Below are 21,712 nucleotides of genomic sequence, written 5' to 3' on the forward strand. Positions count from 1 at the left end.
GCTCAGCAAAACCAAAGCCTTGACATTAGCCAGCGGTGCCCTCCTTCACAAAGCAGTTTATTGTTCATTCACTATTTCACAACCCCTTCCAAGTCACTCCTGCAACTGGAAACAGCCAGTGAGGATTGTGCAATACCACCCTTAAGGGTGGGGGTGATGGTGTTTTACCATTTTGGCATCCTTCTGCACTTCCTGTGATGTGCTGGCACCCAGTGATGCACTTGTATCACTTATGGATGAAAGTTTTGCTGGCACACCCACCCTTTAATATGTCTCCAACTGGCACCCCCTCTGCCTTGGCATTAATGGAAGTGCTAAAGATATATTTAAAAGGTATAAGGCGAGGTCCTTGTCATCAAAGGTTTAACAGTTCAAAGTAATTCAACTCATATTATTAATATTGAGAGCAGGGCACTATGCTAGAAGCTGCACTATGCTAGAAGTTCAAATGGAGGGAAGGCAAAAGAGAGAGCCCTGAGAATCCTAAAGGCTATCTCAAACTGGAGTCTGCAGCATCACCTGAACTTGGTTAAAAATGCAAATTCTTGGGCCTCAGCCATGATCATCTGAACGAGATGTGCTGTAGGTAGGCCTAGCCATTTGCATTTAATACTAACATTTCAACAGTACTGGCCTAAAGACCTCCTAGAGAAGTAAAAGAAATAAGAATCTCTCATTCAATCTTCTGCTACCAGACAGAGCAAGTCCAGGACCAGGCAATGGACATGGACCTACTATATAGACCAAAGACCAAAGGCCTACTGTGGTGATATCAGAGTCAGGTTAAAGTCATAGTTACCAGGGCAGTTTTCAAAATGCATAATTGCCTGAACCTCACCCAAAAGTTTTAATTCATTGGTCTAATTTTTTGTTAAAAATGCTGCCTGGTTGAGTCTGACAATTATCAGAGGCAAGAACCTCATTAGGGGTCTGAGAAGGAAGATGCCTTTGATGATGAAGAGGATATTGTGAAAGTTAGCCAGTGGCCTCACCTCCCATGGCAGCTATAACAAATTACTACAAACTCATAGCTTAAAACAACAGAACTTTATCAATGATGAAAAGCTTTTAGCTTTTTGCCTGTGATCAGGAACAAGACAAGGAGGCCCACTATTGCCATTTTTATTCAACACAATATTGGAAGTCCTAGTCATCAGCAATTAGGAAAATCGAAAAGGGAGCAAAACTATCATTATTTGCAGATGACATGACACTATATGTAGAAAAGCCTAAAGACTCCACCAAAACCCATTAGAACTAATAAATTAATTCAGTATAGTCAGAGGATGCAAAAACAATATACAGAAATCTGTGACCTTTCTGTACACTAATAATGAACTAACAAAAAGAGAAATAAAGAAAACAATCCCATTCACAATTGCATCGAAAAGAACAAAGTACCTAAGGATAAATTTATCCATGGAGGTAAAAGATTTGTACACTGAAAACTGTAAGACACTGATGAAAGATACTTAAGAACACATAAATGGAAAAATATTGCATGTTCATGTTTTGGAAGAATTAACATTGTTAAAATGTCCATAGTATCCAAAATAAACTATAGAGCAACACAATCCCTGTCAAAATTCCAATGACATATTGCACAGAACTATAAAAAATAATTCTAGAAATTGTAGGAAACACAAAAGATTCCAAAGAGCAAAACAACCTTGAGAAAGAAGAACACAGCTGGAGGTATCACACTCCCTGATTTCAAACTATACTCAAAGCTATAGTAATCAAAACATATGGTACTGGCACAAATCAATGGAACAGAACTGAGAGCCTATAAATAAACCCACACACAAATGGACAATTCATTCATGACAAAGGAGCAAGGAACACAGTTTTATTTGTTTAAAAAAATTTATTTATATGGCTGCACTGTGCAGCATGCTGGATCCTATTTTCCCGACCAAAGATCAAACCTGTACCCCCTGCATTAGGAGTGTGGTGTCTTTATCACTGGAAATGATTAAGTGAAGTCCTGACACATAGTTGAGAAATGACAGTTTCTTTAATAAATGGTGTTGGGAAAACTGGACAGCCACATGCAAAAGATTGAAATTAGACACTATCTTATAACAGACACAAAAATTAAGTCAAAATAGATTAAAGTCATGAATGTAGGGCCTGAAATCATAATATTCCGAGAAGAAAACATGGGTGGTAACCTCAGTGACACGGACCTTAGTGATATTTTTGTGGATGTGACTTTAAACGCAAGGGAAACAAAAGCAAAAATAAGCAAGCGGAACTACATCGAACTAAAAAGACTCTGTCCAGCAAAGGAACCATCATCAATGTGGAAAGGCAACCTAATGAATAGGAGAAGATAATTTCAAATCATACATCTGATAAGGGATTAATATACAAAATATGTAACATCTCACACAACTCAACAACAAAATGACAAACAATCTGATATAAAAAATGAGCAGAGGCACTGAATAGATATTTTTCCAAAGAAGATATACAGGTGGCCAATAGGTACATAGGATGTTCAACATAACTAATTACTAGGGAAATACAAATGAAAATCACAATGAGATATCATCTCACACCTATTAGAATGGATATTACTAAAAAGGCAAGAAATAAATACTGTTGAGGATGTGGAGAAAAGGGAACCCACTGTTGGTAGAACTATAAACTGGTATAGCTGCTGCATAAAACTGTATGAGATGCCACAAAAAATTGACAATAGAACTACCATATGACTCAGATATTCCACTTCTGGGTTTTTATCTGAAGAATATGAAAACATTAATCTGAAAAGATATATGCATCCCTATGTTCACTGCAGCATTGTTTACAATAGCCAATATATAGAAACAGTCTAAGTGTCCATAAATGAATGAATAAAGATGCACAGAGTGGAATACTACTTCCCAATGAGAATGAAATTCTTCCATCTGGAACAACATAAACGGACCTTAGCAGAGACATTACTTTGCTGACAAAGGGCCATAGAGTCAAAGCTGTGGTTTTTCCACTAGTCATGTATGGATGTGATAGCTGGACTATAAAGAAGGCTGAGCACCAAAGAATTGATGATTTTGAACTGTGGTGTCAGAGAAGACTCTTGAGAGGCCCTTGGACTGCAAGGAGATCAAACCAGTCCATCCTAAAGGAAATCAGTCCTGAATATTCACTGGAAGGACTGATGCTGAAGCTGAAGCTCCAATACTTTGGCCACCTCATGCGAAGAGACTCGTTAGAAAAGACCCTGACGCTGGGAAAGATTGAAGGCAGGAAGAGAAGGGGTGACAGAGGATGAGATGGTTGGATGGCATCACCGACTCAATGGACATGAGTTTGAGCAAGCTCCAGGAGATGGTAAAGGTGTGCTGCAGTCCATTGGGTTGCAAAGAGTCAGACATGACTTAACGACTGAACAATAACAAGTGGACCTTGAAGGTATTATGCTAAATGAAATAAGATGGAGAAAGACAAACACTGTACAATTTCAGTCACATGTGGAATCTAAAACAAAACAAATGAACAAACAAAATAAAACCAAACCAAACTCATAGGCACAGAGGATGGCTTAGTAGTTACTGGGGGGAAAGGGGTTGGAGAGGATGGGTGAGATGGGTGAATGCCATCTATTACCACACATCAAATGTATGGTGATAGATGGCAACTACTTGTGGTGTGATCACGTGGTAGTGTACACAGATGTTGAACTATAATGCTGTACACCTGAAATCTATTTAAAAAAAAAAATAGAGCTTTTTCTTTCACAGTAGGTCAGAAGTAAAAATCAAGGTGACTGCAAGGCCATACTCCCTCCTGTCGCTTCTAGCTTTTGGTGGCTCCAGGTGTTCCTTGGCTTGTGGCTGCATAATTCCAAGCCCTTCCTTCATCTTCAAATGACCTTCCTCTCTTCTGCATTTTCTTCTCTTCTGTCTTAAACCCTGCTCTGCCTTTCTCTTCAAGGGACACTTGTCATTGGATTTAGGGACCATCCATATAATCTAAGATGATCTCATCTCAATATACTTAATCTGCAGAGATCCTTTTTCCAAATAAAGTATTATAGCATCACAGGTTCCAGAGATCTGACACCTATTGGAAAGGCTATTTTTAGTCTACTATGGCTTTTATAAAGAGAAGACAGCAACTGCCAAGTGTACAATTACACAAAGCTGTAAAAGACTGAATAATCTCTTGGACTTGCATTTTTAACAAAACAAGAGCATAAAGTTTAATGGGGTAAAGCTATAGTGCTACCTGGTCAGGATTCAGCAGCTTTTCAGGAAATTTTTCTCTGCCACCCTGCCTCACAAGACTTGGAACAACATTATTCCTGATGAGTACATCAAAAACTCATAAGAAGGTCTTTCTGCTTCATGTTCTGAAGGTTCCACAACTAAGAGAAAGGCCTCCAGTGAGATCAGGGACAGACCAGCGAGAACTGCTGGTGTGCTTACTGGAGCTACTGGCCTGCGAGCTGTGAGAGAGCTGCTTGTTTCTCTAACGCCTCAAGGAACCTGGGAGCCTTTTCTAGGTGTATCCTGTTACCCTGGAGGCTCAGAATATAGTGAGCAACTTCAAATAGGTCCATTAAAGTTATCATGTGAGCTGACAGCCTGGGCCTGTTATTATGCCACTATGGTTTGAAAGTAATTACGCCATTGTCTCTGTAACTATGAGAGTTGCTCACTTGAAACTGTTCCAGTGTTCAGATTATAGAAGAGAGTTGTAGTAAATGCCTTTTTAAATGACAAGCTTTGTAGTTAACAAGTTAGGACCTCCATATATCTTGTTTTTTTTTGGTTGTTTTTAACTAATTGATAAATATTCTCCAGGTCTCTTTCTTCCAATTTTCCTAATATTTTTTACAGGAATCTACCTGTAACAAACATAAGTTCTTCTCATGGAAATCTATCTCAAGGAAATAATCTAGTAAAAGTGCAGGGATCGAATCTCAAGAATATCCATCACAATATTTTAACAACAAATCACATCACAATGATTTTAACAATGAGAAACCAGGATCAACCAAAATATCCATGAATCATAGTCGCTATGTGCCTCAGGAAACTTTTCTTGATCCCTCAGATTGTTCAGTGTTTTCATACTTCTTGCTCGGTAGCATATCAAAACCGTATTTCAATTTTTTAATAAAAACAGAAGAAGCTGTTTTAACCAGTCTCCATTCAGTCAACGTGTGGATAACTTAATACTCTTCCTTCTTCCTCTGGAAGGCCACCAGACTTCTGCTCTCACAGTTACTGCTTGTGTCAGTTGTATTTGCTACTGTAATTATGTGATTTAACACCGCACTAAGCCAGTTAAATATGAATATGAAGAGAAAGTTGTTGTTCTGATGGAAACTGGGCTGAATAATTTGAAAAGATAAAGCATTTATTGATAAAGGAGAGTTGCTAGAGGAAAAAAAATGGTATTCAATTAGGTATGATGAAGAAGTGAAAAGTTTTAAAGGTTTAAAAGGATTCTGAACCCATATTGTTTCACAAGTGTTTTAGATTCTCCTTCTCTACCTTGAAGATGCCAAAATGATTAAAAAAAAAAATACTGATGCATTATGGTCAGGCCAGGACACTCCCTGTTTATACCTTTAATTTCAGTGCCCTATCTGATTTAGTGGCCCCTTCATTCTCAGAAGTATCCCAGTTTGTATGACAAATTAAAATGTCACTCTAACTATGTTAAACTATGGGTATAGTTTATACAAGACAAGTAAAGTGAAATGCCAGACAGCAGGCCATCCCAAAGAACTGAAACTGAGTCTCACATGAAAGAATTAGTGAATGAGTATCCATCTATGTGTTTTAAATTAGGGGTCCTCAAACTTTTTTCTGTAAAGGACCAGGTAGTAATTATTTTAGGCTTTAGCAAGTCTCTGTTCCAATGATTCGGATATGCCATTTCAGCACAAAAGCTACCCTAGATCATCTCTAAATGAATGTGCATCACTATGTTCCAATAAAACTTTGTTTTGGACATTTAAATTTGAATTTCATATACTTTTTATGTGTCACCAAATATTGTTCTTATTTTGTATTTTTTCCAAGTTTTTAAAAATGTAAAAACTATCCTTGACTCACAAGCCATACAAAAATGGGCAGCAGGCCGATCTGGCCTGCAACATAGTTTGCTGACCCCTGTTTTAAGTTTAAAAAAATGTTATGTATGTGCTAGGCTTTTCTTTTATAGTTTTCATTTTGATTTATTCAAAATGTTCATATGACATTGACTACGAGGGCTTCTATTGTATTTGAGGGTTTCTTTCTACTTCTCTTGCCTGTAAGTTCCATGAGATAAGGGATTTCACCTGGCACTTTTAAAAACACTCAGTAAAAGTGTCTCAAATGAAAGAAGTTAAATTATACAACATTTATACAATGGAATATTTTTAACACAACCATTAAAATTATGTCGGACAGTTCTAGATTTACTTCTAAAGAGGGAAAAACCCCAGGTAACACAATAATTATGAATGATATAGCTCTGCTTTTTAAAATTACATGTCTATATATGTATGGGAAATCATAGAATAGGCTATACAAAATGGTATTAGTTATTTTATCACTGCAGTTACTGTAGCTTGGGGATACTTTAAAATCTTTTTCTTCTTGTTTCTCTGTAATTTTAATTTTTCTCAAATGGATATTCTATGTGTGATTGGTCACTGAGGTTTCTTTTTTATTTTGCCCCATAATTCTGGTGTCCTGAAGGAATATCAGTTCAGTTCAGTTCAGTTGCTCAGTCGTGTCCGACTCTTTGTAACTCCATGAATCACAGCACACCAGGCCTCCCTGTCCATCACAAACTCCTGGAGTCTACCCAAACCCACGTCCATCGAGTTGGTGATGCCATCCAGCCATCTTATCCTCTATTGTCCCCTTCTCCTCCTACCCCCAATCCTTCCCAGCATTAGGGTCTTTTCCAATGATTCAACTCTTCGCACGAGGTGGCCAAAGTACTGGAGTTTCAGCTTCAACATCAGTCCTTCCAATGAACACTCAGGACTGATCTCCTTTAGGATGGACTGGTTGGATCTCCTTGCAGTCCAAGGGACTCTCAAGAGTCTTCTCCAACACCACAGTTCAAAAGCATCAATTCTTTGGCGCTCAGCATTCTTCACCGTCCAACTCTCACATCCATACATGACTACTGGAAAAACCATAGCCTTGACTAGACAGACTTTTATTGGCAAAGTAATGTCTCTGCTTTTAAATATGCTATCTAGGTTGGTCATAACTTTCCTTTCAAGGAGTGAGCGTCTTTTAATTTCATGGCTGCAATCACCGTCTGCAGTGACTTTGGAGCCCCCCAAAATAAAGTTTGACACTGTTTCCACTGTCTCCCCATCTATTTCCCATGAAGTGATGGGACTAGATGCCATGATCTTAGTTTTCTGAATGTTGAGCTTTAAGACAACTTTTTCACTCTCCTCCTTCACTTTCATCAAGAGGTTTTTTAGTTCCTCTTCACTTTCTGCCATAAGGGTGGTGTTGTCTGTATATCTGAGGTTATTGATATTTCTCTTGGCAATCCTGATCAAATGGAGAACTTGGTCTGATCCTGTGTCTATGGTCAGGGGCTAGGAGTGACTAAGTCAGAAGTTGACCTGGGAGGGGATGGGGAAAGTCCATTTATTTATCAGATATGCCAGTTTTCCATTGCCGTTACGAAACTTGAAATTAGATGCTAGTACCTCCTGAGTTCTGTCCTTGAAAAAGAAATCTCCCCATTGTCCCATGAGATGGCTGTATGTAGGCTATGTTTGAAATGTGATATTTTTTCCTAAGAGCTGTGGGAGGTCCATGAAGAGTTTTGTTCATTTAGCCCACCAACAAACCCTTGACGGGCACCAATCACTAACCAGGTGCTGTTCCAGGCACTGGGGTGTATAGGAGAGAACAGGACAGACCGAAATTCCTGCCTTCAAGGGATGACTTCCTTGGCAGGGAAGAGAAGGCAATAAACAGATGAACAGATGGACAGAAAAAATGGAAAAAGGAGATGGAGCTGAGGGAATTTCATGGTATAGGTGAGCAGGGAGGCCCTCCCTTAAGAGACATATGAGCCAAGCCAGGAGCAGGCGTAAGAAGCCACAAGGACAAAGGCTCCAAGTGGCACTAGCGTCTGAAGGCTTTGAAAGAAGGCCAGTGTGATGGAGGAGATGACGCTGAGAAGTGGACAGCAGACACTTCAGGTGACCATACTGAAGAATTTACTTAGGTGAAGAAAGTTTATTCCAAGTGAAATGAGAAGCCATTTGTGGGTTCTAAATGGAAGAATGTCACACTCTGGTTTATACTGTATGATTATTGCCACTGTGAGGGGGGCGAGGGTAGACCATGAGGAGCCCCAGAAGGGTTGAGGGAAGGAGGTGAAGGTGGCTCAGACTAGGGTAGAAGCAAAAATGCAGAACTGATCTTTTACATTTATGGGGTAAAGTCATCAGGACTTGCTTCAGAACTGGATTCAAACGGGAGAAAATTCAGTTTGTCTTTGTCGGTTTTAATGTTCCCAGCTTAACTGAGATATAATTATTGAGACCACACAATCCACCCATTTAAACTGTGTAATTCAATGGCTTTCGGCACATGTGCAGAATTGTATGACTATCACTACAGTCAACCTAAGAATATTCTCATTGCACCAAAATGAAACCTTGCAGCCCTCAGTCACTGCCCCTGATTGTACTTTGTACCATATTTTATTCATACCATTTTCCAGTTGATAGACATTTAGTTTATTTCCGTCTTTGGCTACTACAAATAATGTTGCTCTGAATATTATGTACAAGTTAGTTTCTGTTGGGTATATACATAGATGTAGAATTGCTGGTTCATCATGATAAATCTCTTAATTATTTGAGGAACGGCTAGACTGTTTTCCAAAAAAGCTGCCACATTCTACAGCAATGTAGGAGGGTGTTATTCAGTTTTAGCATCACTCTGGCTGCTGTGAGGAGAAAGAATTGGAGCAAGGTTTGGGGTGGGAAGTGCAGAGATCTGAATGTTATGCAAAAGTGGAGGCACCTTAGTAGGGTTCAAAGACACCCAATTTAAAGTGTCCTTCATCCTATTTTCTGGCAAAGAGATTTCTGTGAGATAGCTGTCTGTACACCACAAATCACTTCATTAAATTAAAAGATTCCAACAGAGAGGACTTGTTAATACAGATCTGCAGTTTTCAAATCTAGAATCCTAAAGCAAACTGGTATGGAACTGTTTAAACATCTGTCCCCACACAAGCTCCTGCAGGCAGGAGGGTATTTGGAGAGAAGCGAAGGGAGTCAGCAGCGCAATAAAACTTCCACAGCTTCAAGCCACAAAAACCCAGGGCTCAAGTGGCAACGTGTTCCCGAGGACTCATGTGGCAGCAGGCATCACTCCTACTGCTGGGGCCACTGCCCTGGCCTCTCAGCCCAGAAAAGGGCTGGCTTTGTTCCTAGTTGCTGGTCTTGACAAATGAGCAGTGGTCCTGTCCCTCTGCAATTCTTCTAGCTCAGGAAGGGAAGGGAAACCAACATCCATCAGACTTATGATAGTCCCGCTCCTGGGGTGATATGCTCTCCTTACATTCCTTGTTAGTGAACCCTCACAACTAGTCACCAAGGAAGAAAGGACTACTTTTCCCATTTACAGATATGTTGGCCCCTTTGGATGGGAAAGTCAGAAAAGGTATCTCTGAAAAGTTAGCATTTTAGTTGGTAACAGCCACACAAGGATCATTCTAAGAGTAAATCCCAAATTGTTAGCTCTCCGGGTATCCTCGTTTTTATTCATATTTAATTTTTATTTATATTTATTATATAAATAAGAGTAAGAAGCACCCTTCTAGAAATAAATCCAACTTAAATTCATTTAAAAGATAACCTGGAGTAGAAATTATAATTCTTTTTCCTTAATATTTCTGACTTTTTACTCAGGGATTATTCTCCATAAAAATATCTAAACATCCCTAAACAATCCACTATTTTCCCCCAACATCCAATATGACTGTCTCTGCTCATGTATCTCCACAGACTTCAGTAAGGTTTGGGATGTGGGGAGACACAGTTCCTTTGGTTTGTCATGTTACTGTGCTGGGAGTGCTGACTCTGACCTCCAGACCTTCCCACAGCAGGAAGGAAGGATCTACAGATAAGAACTATACTGCCACTCAAAGGGCCCCTGCTCTCAAGTTAGGATGCTTTCTTGAATGACAGAATTCATTCTTACTACAACACTTTACCACAGTCCTCAAAACTGAACTCATCCTAAGATCTGTGTGGTGGGTCTTTAGGAAAGTCCAATTTAAAAAGTCATTCTTCCCCAGTGAACTAACTAAAACATAAGACCAAAGCATAAGGCTGTTTTGAGATCAAAATATACTGTGTGTATCCTCACTCATGGCTGACTCTTTGTGACCCCATAGATGGTAGGTAACCAGGCTTTTTTTTCTAGGGGACTTCCCAGGCAAGAATACTGGAGTGGGTTGCCATTTCCTCCTCCAGGGGATTTTCCTGACCCAGGGATCAAATGTGTCTCCTGCATCTCCTGCGTTGGCAGGTGGATTCCTGACCACTGAGCCACCTGGGAAGAGTAATATTAGAGAATGTGGCTTATATCCATGGGAAAGCTGGATTCCTGATATTTATCCACCTATTCATAAGCTGGGCCGGGGCAGTTCCTCCCTCTCCCAGAACTGTACCTATTCTTGTAAATAGACGGGGACTGACCATGCTCATCTCCTTGCCATGCAGAAATGCTGTGCTCCCAGAGGATGAGTAAGCGTGTCAAGGGCTTTGCAAACAATGCAAACACTAGGGAATCATAAGGCATCACTAATTCCAGAAGTTGCAGCCACTTGATTTCACCATAGCCCCTATAGGGTCTTCTGAGACCTGGAAAGACATCATTTTGGAAGGGTGACTGACAGGTTCTCTTGGGGTTATCTTACTGCTTATAGTTTTAGCTTGGCAGCTTCTGGTACTAAGAGGACTGCTTATTGCCTCCTGGATACTTTTCTTCTCATAACTCCCAATGAGAGGTGGTCTCGTGGGTGTATGGAGTCATGTTTATGGGCTGGGTTCCTAAGATTCAGCCTTCAGTTCGAGGGATGATTGATGGAGAGGAAGCATGTGCTTTCCCACTCATTTTTGTGTTCTAATACAAAAGGATCTTTGTTAAACTTGTTTTGGGGGCAAGACACTCCGTCCCACCTTGAAAGTGGGAATTGGGAAATCTCTGCGTATGAGGGATGCCAACACTTCTGGGTAAGAGGATGTGGAGAAAGTTACAAAAGGAAAAACCAGCTGCAGATTTCTGAGCGGGTGAAAAGTAGAGACTGGCTGAATGGACAGGGCTAGGCAAACCTGACTGATGCTTTCAAGACCAAAGGATCCCACAGGCTATTATGGGAAATAGACATGAAACCTCCTGCTCTCCCAATTAACTCCTCTGTGTCTGCTCTACTATTTAAACCTTTGGCTATTCTGAACCACTGATTCTCAACCTTGTGTGAATGTTATAGGTCTTGAGGGGTTTTAGAAAACAGCAATGCCTGTCACCTCTCCTTACTTTCTAAGATGGGGTCTGGGATCCTGTATGCTTTTTGTTTGTTTTAAACTTTTATTTAGAAAGAATTTCAAAATTAGGGGAAAACTGCCAGAAAAAGAACAGTACAAAGAACTTCACACCTACCTTTTACTCAGATTCTCTTATTCTTAACCATTTGTCCCATTTGTTTTATTATTTGTTCTCTTGCTATATTCTCTATCTTATTTGTAAAATAATGAAGATGTGTGTATTGTAATGTTTGTAGCAGTATTATTCACAGTTGACCCAGAGTGGAAACAATCCAAATGCCTATTAATTGGTGAATATGATCACTAGTACCCATACAATGGTATACTAGTGCGTAATAAAAGGGAATGAATGAATGACATATGCTACAACAACAGATGAACCTCAAAACATGATGCTAAGATTTAGCATCTAAGTGAAAAAACCAGATGGAAATACATGTTGCATTGTTTCACTAACATGAAAAGTCTGACAAAGACAAATTTATAGAGACAGAAAGGAGATTAATGGTTGCTTGGCATGGGGGTGGGAACAGGGATTGGCTACAAATGGATACAAAGGACAATGACAGAAATGTCCTAAAACTAGATTATGGTTACGGTGCAACAACTCTGTAAGTTTACTAAAATATGTTGAATTGTATGCTTAGATGAATTTTATGATATGTAAATTATACTTCAATAAAGCTGTGCAAATTAAGAAGTTACCAAAATCAGACAGAAAGGAAGCAAGAACAGCAATCTTAGAAATGAAAATATAATTATACAACTTAATAGATGGGAAAAACTCTGGATTGGACAAACTGTTTAGTGGATTGGCAAACAAGAAAACATGATTAAGGAATTCACCAGGATACAGAGATAAAAAATTTTTAATAACATTTCAGAATATGGAGAGGCTTCCTTAAATCACCTAATAGCAGTTCCAGAAAAGTGAAAGGAGGTATTGGCAGAAAAACAATATTTGAACAGAAAATCATTGATAATTTTCCAGAATTAAAGAGAGCATAGGAATCTTCAGTAGAAAGTACACTCAATATCAACTAGAGAGTTATAATGAAACTGCTAAACATCAAAATAAACACATGCAAATACTACCAAGAGAAAAGGCAGATTATCTACAAATAAGTGAAAATTTGATGGACAGTAGGATTTTTACCAGCAGCAATTAGCACCTGACAGTAATAGAACACTACCAACACTGTGCCTTGGAAAAATAACTTTTCAGAAGAATTTTATGGGCAAATAAACAACAGTGAGGACAAACTAAAGACATTTTCAAATGCACAAAGGATTTCTTCGCCCACCAGGACCCCTATAGAAAGAACATTAACAGATGAACTTCAGATAGAAGAAAACTGAACCAAAAAAGAAGGCCATGGATTCAAGAAAAAAAAAAAAGCATAAAAGAATCAGCAAAGTATCTGTAAATTTAATTAACCATAAAAATGATTTAAAATTTAAAAGGTAAAAAATTCTAGACAACAATGACAAGATGGGAAAGGGAAGGGCTATTAAATGAGTAAGGTAAGCAAAGCTCTTTTTCAAGAAGAAAGAATTACATGATAATTTTATTCAGTTCAGTTTAGTCGCTCAGTTGTGTCCGACTATTTGTGACCCCCTGGACTGCAGCACACCAGGCCTTCCCGTCCATCACTAACTCCCGGAGTTTACCCAAACTCATGTCCATTGAGTCGGTGATGCCATTCAACCATCTCATCCTCTGTCGTCCCCTTCTCCTCCTGCCTTCAATCTTTCCCAGCATCAGGGTCTTTTCCAATGAGTCAGCTATTCGCATGAGGTGGCCAAAGTATTGGAGTTTCAGCTTCAACATCAGTCCATCCAATGAACACTTAGGACTGATCTCCTTTATGATGGGCTGGTTGGATCTCCTTGCAGTCTAAGGAACTCTCAAGAGTCTTCTCCAACACCATAGTTCAGTTCAAAAGCATCAGTTGTTTGGCGCTCAGCTTTCTTTATAGTCCGTCTCTCACATCCATACATGACTATTGGAAAAACCATAGCCTTGACTAGACGGACCTTTGTTGAAAAAGTAATGTCTCTGCTTTTTAATATGCTATCTAGGTTGTCATATTAGAAAAACTATAGTTAAATATGGATGTGAAAAACTAAATGTTGGTAAGTATAGGAATAATGCCTAAAGCCCTCAAACCAACAGTGGAAAATGAGGGAATATAAATCATTTAACTAATCCCATAGAAAGCAGAGATGGAGAAAAAGGATGATAAATGAAAAGCACAAAATATGATGGAAGAATAAGCCCCAATATATTAGTAATCACAGTAAATGCATATGGATTAAATTCACCTATCAGAAATACAACAAAGTAAAAGTTATAGAAGGATTAAATATAAAGAGATGGAAAATACGATGTACAAACAACCAAAAGAAAGGTAGCATATCAATATTAAAAGGGTCTAATTTAAACAACTAGCATGGAAAATGATAAAGAGGGCACACCATAATAAAAGTCAACCATGATTTCTAATGCAGAATATGCTTTGAGAAACACTGCCTACTATGCTGTAAGGATTGTGGATGCTTTCTTCACTGCTTCCTTCACAGTGCTGGGCAAATAATAATCATGCCAAAATATTAATGGGTGGAGTGACTACCATTACCACATTATATTCAAATGATCTGTTTATACATTTGTCACACCACAAGGACAGGGGCCCTATCTTTTTCAGTTGTCCAACTCTTTGGACACGTCACACTCTATAGCACATCAGGCCTCTCTGGCCTCCACTATCTCCTGGACTTTGCTCAAATTCATGTCCATTGAGTCAGTTATGCTATCTATCTCATCCTCTGCTGCCCCCTTCTCCTTTTGCCCTCAATCTTTCCCAGCATCAGGGTCTTTTCCAGTTAATAGGCCCGTCACATCAGGTGGCCAAAGTATTTGAGTTTCAGCATCAGTCCTTCCAATGAATATTCAGGGTTGATTTCCTTTAGGATTGACTGTGGTTTGATCTCCTTGCTGTCCAAGGGACTCTGAAGGATCTTCTCCAACACCACCACAATTCGAAAATATCAATTTTTCAGTGCTCAGCCTTCTTGATGGTCCAACTCAGTAGGCACCCCATAAATTCAAACTGAGTTCAAGGTTCATCTCTTCCATAAAACTTCTAACTGTCTTGCCTATAATGACTTAACCTTTGTTTCTACCTCTAGAGCACTCACAACTTGAAATATCCAATTTAGTAACTGATTACAGAGTAGTGTCTTTTCGTTTTCTCTCCAAAATTGTTTCTCCAAAAATATTTTACTTTCTTTGAAGACAGATAAGATGCTTTATTCTGTGCCTAACATCTCAAATCAATACTTTTTGGGTCGACGTTACTATTTGGGAGACTGCAACTTAGATCAGTGGTGCCAAGCAGCATGTCCCAAGGCCTCCAAGGAGTATCTCCATTTCCCCTTTTCCTCCCTTGACTTAAGAGATCACAGTTTGGATACAGGCTCATTTGCAAAAAATGTGGAGAAGTTAAGGGAAGGGCCTAAGAAGGCAGCTAGTGCCCAATTTCAGATCTCTGTGCTCTCTTTCTTCTGGCGAGATAGGGAGGAAAATGCCTGTGATCCCACAAAAAAGTGGGTGTTGGAAGCGGGAGGGAGACAGTTGGGGAAGAAAGCACGTCCCATACACAGAACCTGGACCCGATGTTCTACTAGCAAGCATGTTATCAGGAATAATTATGAGATCAAAAGGAAACTCCAAGGCAAACAGCTAAATTCAGGCACTGGGGGACCTTGTATTAAAGACAGAGAGGGATGTTTTCCATCTACACGCCAGGCACAGGAGGGGTGCCTGTCACAAGGAACTCCTAATTGCGAAGCTGGAGGGAGCTGACAAAGGACAGGGTGACATCTTTTGCTGGTCTTTATAAGGAAGGCAGCACGGTCCCCAGAGGTTCAATCAGGGCCCTGGGATGAGGTAGGAGAATGGGCTGGCTGACCTCCCAAGCTCTTTTGTAATCCCGTAATTAAATGGTGAATTGTTCACTTCCCCATTTACGCTCTGCACACGTCTGCAGCCAGTTTGATAGTAAGTCCCCTGGGCAGCCTTCCAGGTTTAGCACGGTGCCACGCAAGCTGCTGGCACTCAACAAATGACTCGAATATTTGCTGAATGAAGGAATAAATGAATCAAATATTTAAATAGCCCACATGACCTCCTCCCCGCCGGTAAAGTACTGTGATGAATGAAATCACAACATTACAGACACAATCATTTGAGCAGAACCTGCAAAGAAACACACATACACACCCCAGCACTGATTCAACTCGATTCACATTCCCACCCTGGGAGCACTGACCACCTGCTCGGCGTGCAAGCTGTAGGAGTTTTTTTGGCAAGGATCCTTTCTCTCAACTCCACTAGGACGGTGCCTCCAGAAGGTCACCAAGATTTAAGGCCGCTTCCCTTCCGCTTGGCCTCGGAGACAAAGTTTCAGCAGGGATTTTGCCTGGGCCTCCCTTGGGTGCGTCCGCACTCCCTTCCCTGCCCCGGGCGCCCCGGGCGCGTATCTCGCCAGCCCGCAGCGCCTCACCTTACCTTGGTGAGCTGGGCGATCTTCTTGCACATTTTCACGTGCATCTCAGGATCACAGTCCATTCTCCAGCCGGCGCCACCGCGGGCATCGGCTTTGGAGCCCGGGCAATTCCCGGGAGCGTGAATTTTGCTGTTCAGGGCAGAAGCCATCGCTGAAACGCGTACGGCACTCAAAAGGCTCTTGCTGGCTCGGGTTCTCGCAACCCACGATGTGCACGTGCTTGTGCGCGTGGGCGTGTGCGCTTGTGGGCTTTCTCCGGAGAGGCAGCACTGCAGTCCCGCCGCTTGCACCGCCACCTGGCTCTTGCTCCCCCTGGGTGTCCTCCTCCCAGCTGCCCGCGCGTCCACCCTGTCTGCCCCCGCGCTCTCGCTCGCTCGCTTGCTCTGCGGGCACCCGCACCCTGCGGAGAGGCGCCGAGGACCCGCACGTGCTGCTCGTGATTCGCGCGCCGCTCCCGGGCCGGTGCGGGTCTCGTCTGCAATAAGCTTCCGAGATGAGGAGTTGCTGGCCTTGAAGAGGTTTTCACTGGCCCGGCGCCTCGTTCTGGGACACGTGGGTGCAGCCGGGTTCCAGACTCAGCGGCAACGGCCCTCGCCCGTGGTAGGCATCCCAGGCCAAACAAGAAGAGCCGGCTTCAGCCTCGGCCACCTGGGGGCGTTTGATCTGGGGAGGGGGACCCTGGCGAAGTGCTGTGGGCCAACGGGTGGCGAGGGACGGGGCACCTTGACGGGTGCCCTCAAGCAGCTACTCGGGAGCCTCCGAGCTCGGCGCTTAGGGCGGAGGTTGGAGGTTGGGAGTTGGGGGCTGGATGCCGAGAGAGGGGCGGGGTGGGGAAAGCAAATTGCGGGGACGCAAGGAGATGGCGGGGACCCGGGCAAACGATTTGGGCCCCTGTCTAGGCTGAGGGTGGGAGCCTCCCTTCTCCCATTTTAAGGAGGAGCGAGGATGTTGCGGGAGAATTGCCGGAGATTTACCAAAGGGAAGAAGCCAAAGGGGCTGCGGAGAAGCTGGTGGCCGAAATCTGAGAGAAAGAGCAGGGTATGTAGCGAGGGACTGTGTGGTGTAGGGGCGCAGAGGAAAAGTCAAAGACAGAGGTAGAAAGGATGATAGCAGGTGTGGGAAGGAGGAAAAGAGGAACGGAATAGTAACTGGGTAACAGATGGAGCTGAAAGTCTAAATAAACAGTTCCCAGGGAAAGTGAAATGATTCATCCACACGCGTGGCCACCCGCCTCCCGGAACCAGAATCCTGTCGTCTTTCGCTTAACCAAATATCATGAGCCACAAAGCCACTGATGATCTAATTTTCCAAAGAGGTAAACAACTTTTGATAAAGTTCTGATCAAAAAGGCTATTTAGACCATCCCTCCCCAATTCAATTAGAAAACAGAATGCCTGAAAATCAGAATCTCTACCAGGAAGCTGATGTAGACTCTTAGTGCTATTTTAGATTCCAGAGTCAAAATCTCTGGAGATGAGGGTCCAGAGCCCACATTTTACGTGACTTTCCTACCTAATTCCATATTTAGAGTGTTTTCTGCAGGGTTTTAATATATACTGAAATTTACAGGAATTCAACCAATTTGTTATTTCTAAGACACAACTTAGAAATATTCTAATGAATATTGTGTTGTGTCTGTTTCAGACACTTAGAATATTTCTATTCTAATTTCCTTAGTCTTGCCCCATCATGTTACAGTACATAGGCATGGCCAACCTAGGTTTTGGTTCCTAGTTTATCATCTTAGTTTCCCTCTGCAGGACAACCACCCTTTCCCCAATTCAGTTAGAAAACAGAATGCCTGAATCAGAATCTACCAGGAAGCTGATGTAGACGCTTAGATTACAGAGTCAGTATCTCTGAAGATGAGGCTCCAGAATCCACATTTTAAGCGAGCTTCCTACCTAATTCCATATTTAGAGTATTTTCTGCAGGGTTTTAATACATACTAAAATTTACAGGAATTCAACCACTTTGTAAACTAGAGGAAAAATAACCATTTTGATCAGAACTTTATCAAAAGTTATTTACCTCTGTGGAAAATTACATCATCAATGGCTTTGTGGCTTATGATAGTTGGTTGTTGATACAACACACCTGTAGGGTTTCCCAAGTGGCTCAGTGGTAGAGAATCCACCTGCCAATGCAGGAGATGCAAGAGACACAGGTTCGATCCCTGGGTCGGGAAGATCCCCTGGAATAGGAAATGGCAACCCACTCCAGTATTCTTGCTTGGAGAATTCTATAGACAGAGAAGCCTGGTGGACTACAGTCCATGGCATCACAAAGAGTCAGACACAACTGTGCAAATAAGCATGGACACACAACACACTTGTAATGTAACTGCCACATTCATGATGAATTAGCCAATATGTACAAGCATCTGAGTACTGTATTATGTCATAAAGTTCATCAAGCCAGAGCATTCCTTTATTGAAATACATATTATTTAATTATATTGCTTTCCTTTTATTATACTGATAATATTTTAAATATGTTTACTAATTTGAAAAATTGTCTATGAATTTCAAGATAATAACATGAATGTTACAGAAAAGATGATACTGGGTGTGAAGAGGATTGAGACACACTGCTCTCGATGATCTTACACAGAATACAATTTAGTAATACTCCTAATTCCAAGTTTTAGTTGTTTAATAATGATCTTATTAAGTCTGGGGTATATTATACTTTCAACTTTATAGTGGAAGACAATGGGGAACGCAGATTCCCTTATCAGGCTTTGCTGGATTGCAGTTAAGGTACCATGAGCTCGTCTGTCTTGGAAAGAGACCTTTGCAGTTTTCGGAGGTTTTCTAGCACCATGGCTAGTAGGTCTTTTCACACTATCAGGAATGACATAGAAAGCAGAAGGGGATTAAGTGCTTTGTCTAATACAAGGCATTTATTAGTCCACTAATGTGATCTTGGCATTGCACCACGCTCTTTGCACATGTTCTCACCCCAACTTAGGCACTTATCCGCATTCTATAGTCTAGAAAATTGAAGCTAAGGGAGGGTAAGTACCCAATTTTATACAGCAAGTAAATGGATCTGGGCTTCCCTGGTGGCTCAGACAGTAAAGACTCTGTCTGCAATCCAGGAAATCTGGGTTTGATCCCTGGGTTGGGAAGATCCCCTGGAGAAGGAAACGGCAATCCACTCCAGTATTTTTACCTGGAAAATCTCATGGACAGAGGAGCCTGGCGGGCCCCAGTCCATGGGGTTGCAAAGAGTCAGACCCCAGTGAATATTCCACCCTAGAAACACAGATAAAGAACATAGCTCTTAGCAAGCCGTTAACCAGGCATACTTGCCTCTCAACATTTCTCACAGAGCAAGCATGTATTGACTTTAGGAGTCCCCCATCCTGCTAAGTCCTTTCAACTTCAACTGCGGTTCTCATAACTGCATGTTCAGAAGTCAAGGCTGCTGTAGCAGACAGGACAACAAGACTGTGTAACCCAGGATTCAGGTGGTGTGGTCCTCCTACCTCCCTGGCACTGTATTCTAAATGTCTTAATCTTCACTAATTGACTTCTGTTTAAAAGTGTTTCAATAAATTATGGGATTTGAGTTGTAAGGATTTCCTGTCCATGACATCTAGGATAGAGTGCCTGAATGGTAATTTAGTGTCTGAATAAAGTGTGGTAATTTGGAGGTTACCATTGCATCAGGAAAACTTTCTACACGACATTATACACGGATCTTTGCACAGATGTGCAAGTAATTCCATAGGAGTAATTCCTGGGAAAACCTGACTTTAAAGAGTAAGCAAATTTTAAGTCTTGATATATTTTCTTATACTGTTCTTCAGAATAGTTATTCCAAATTACACTTATTAATAGTGCACAAAAATGTGTGTTTCCCATACCAACACTGTTGCTAGTGATCTTGAAATATCTTCTGATTTAAAAATGAAGTGTCTCCCCTCACCATTTGTTTGATTACTTGTACTTTACTAGTAAAATCAAATCAAAATTAGGGTTGTTAAAACACATTTCTACAAATTGATCGGTTGTTGAAATTTAACATTATTATTTTTTGAATTAAACTTTTTGTGCATTTGCTTTTGCCTGGCTTTCTTCCACATGTTGAAGTAACTTCCTAGACCAAGATGGAATTGCTACTGTGCAGGGTACCACATAAGCAAATCAAAACTTAGATAACTTCTGTGTCTCTGTAATGCTCTGCATGACCAGAAACACAGTATATGTAACTCTGGGCACTTTACTTAGTTCCTTGTTCCTTCTTACGCCAAACAAGTTTGACAGGGTGACCCCAGCCAATTGGATCTTTTCTGCTTTTCTGTGTTCTTTATTCTTCATCCTTTAAAAGCTCCCTGTCTTTTACATCATTTTATTCCACTTTATAAAGTGCTAAATTGTTTTCTTTAGTCATTTTTAACACTTTACAACATCTTTCTTTGTAAGGGCTTCTACCACTTTGCTTATCATGCATATTGCAAACATTTCCCCCAGTTAGTAGTTTATTTTAGCTTTCTTATGCTTCTCAAATATTTTGAATTTTTATGTAGTAAATCTGCTGATATTTTCTCTTACATTTTCTGGCTTTTGCATCATGCTTAGAAAGGCCTTCCCCATCCAAGAGTATGTTTTCCTAGCACTTTTATGGTTTCACTTTTTAAAAAATGTTTACATTTTTAAATCTAGCTGGGATTATGTTGATACATGGAGTGAGGTTGGAATCCAAGCTTATGTTTTTCCAGATGGCTAAGCAGTTGTCTCAACAGGTATTGAATAATTCATCTTTACCACACTGATCATCTAAGTGCAACCTTAGGTGATTTCAGTAGAAAGTTACTAAGGTAATGTTTTATCCTTTGCTTTGGAATTTTCTTCTTAATCAGTTAAGCAGCATGGGTAACTCTATCATAACTGCTATTACTACTCATCTAAAAATAAAATCAGGCTTCCCCGGTGCCTCAGTGGTAAAGAATCTGTCTGCCAATGAAGGATACTTGAGTTCAGTCCCTGGGTCGGGAAGATCCCCTGGAGAAGAAAATGAAAACCCACTTCAGTATTCTTGCCTGGGAAATCCCATGAACAGAGAAGCCTAGCAGGCTATGGTCCATGGGGTCCCAAAAGAGTCAAACATGACTGACCTACTAAACAACAAAAACAACAAAAAAATAAGATCACATTCTTGAATATTTCACTAAACTTCTTTACCTACAAGGCTAGTTTCCTCGCCCTGTCTTATTCCTACTTGATCTTACACACGAGTTTACATGTCCCTAAAATATGCTCTCAGGGCTTCACATTTCTGTTGTAGCCCTTATGTCATATTTTATTTTTAAAAGCTAAAATTTGCTTTTCTTTAAAATATTCCCTCCCCCTTTTGAGGGGGGAATGCAAGAAATGAACATAGCTTAAATTGGCACTATGCTTGTATCCTGACACATATTAACTAGTAGTAGGGTTTCATTAAAATTAACTTTATGTTTTCCTCTCCACAAAAACGCCCCCCCATCACAAAATGGCAACATTTGCACTGAGATTACAGTATCAAACAATACTATGGAATACATTTGGAATAAAATGTTTTGTGGCAGAATTTTAGC

The 21,712-nt window shown here is 40.8% G+C and overlaps 1 protein-coding gene across 2 annotated transcripts in view; it reads right to left on the reverse strand.

Annotated features, from left to right (window-relative positions):
• FAM184B (family with sequence similarity 184 member B) overlaps nucleotides 1-16,595 on the reverse strand; it is a 117,723-nt gene extending 101,128 nt beyond the window's left edge. For both annotated transcript variants that reach the window (XM_065907096.1, XM_065907095.1), the window contains exon 1: nucleotides 16,131-16,595. In XM_065907096.1, the coding sequence (XP_065763168.1) occupies nucleotides 16,131-16,277 (147 nt within the window). In that variant the 5' untranslated portion in view covers nucleotides 16,278-16,595. The remainder of the gene's footprint in view (nucleotides 1-16,130) is intronic.
• Nucleotides 16,596-21,712: the final 5,117 nt, after the last annotated feature.

Source organism: Muntiacus reevesi, chromosome 16 (assembly GCF_963930625.1).
Source record: "Muntiacus reevesi chromosome 16, mMunRee1.1, whole genome shotgun sequence".
NCBI lineage: Eukaryota > Metazoa > Chordata > Mammalia > Artiodactyla > Cervidae > Muntiacus > Muntiacus reevesi.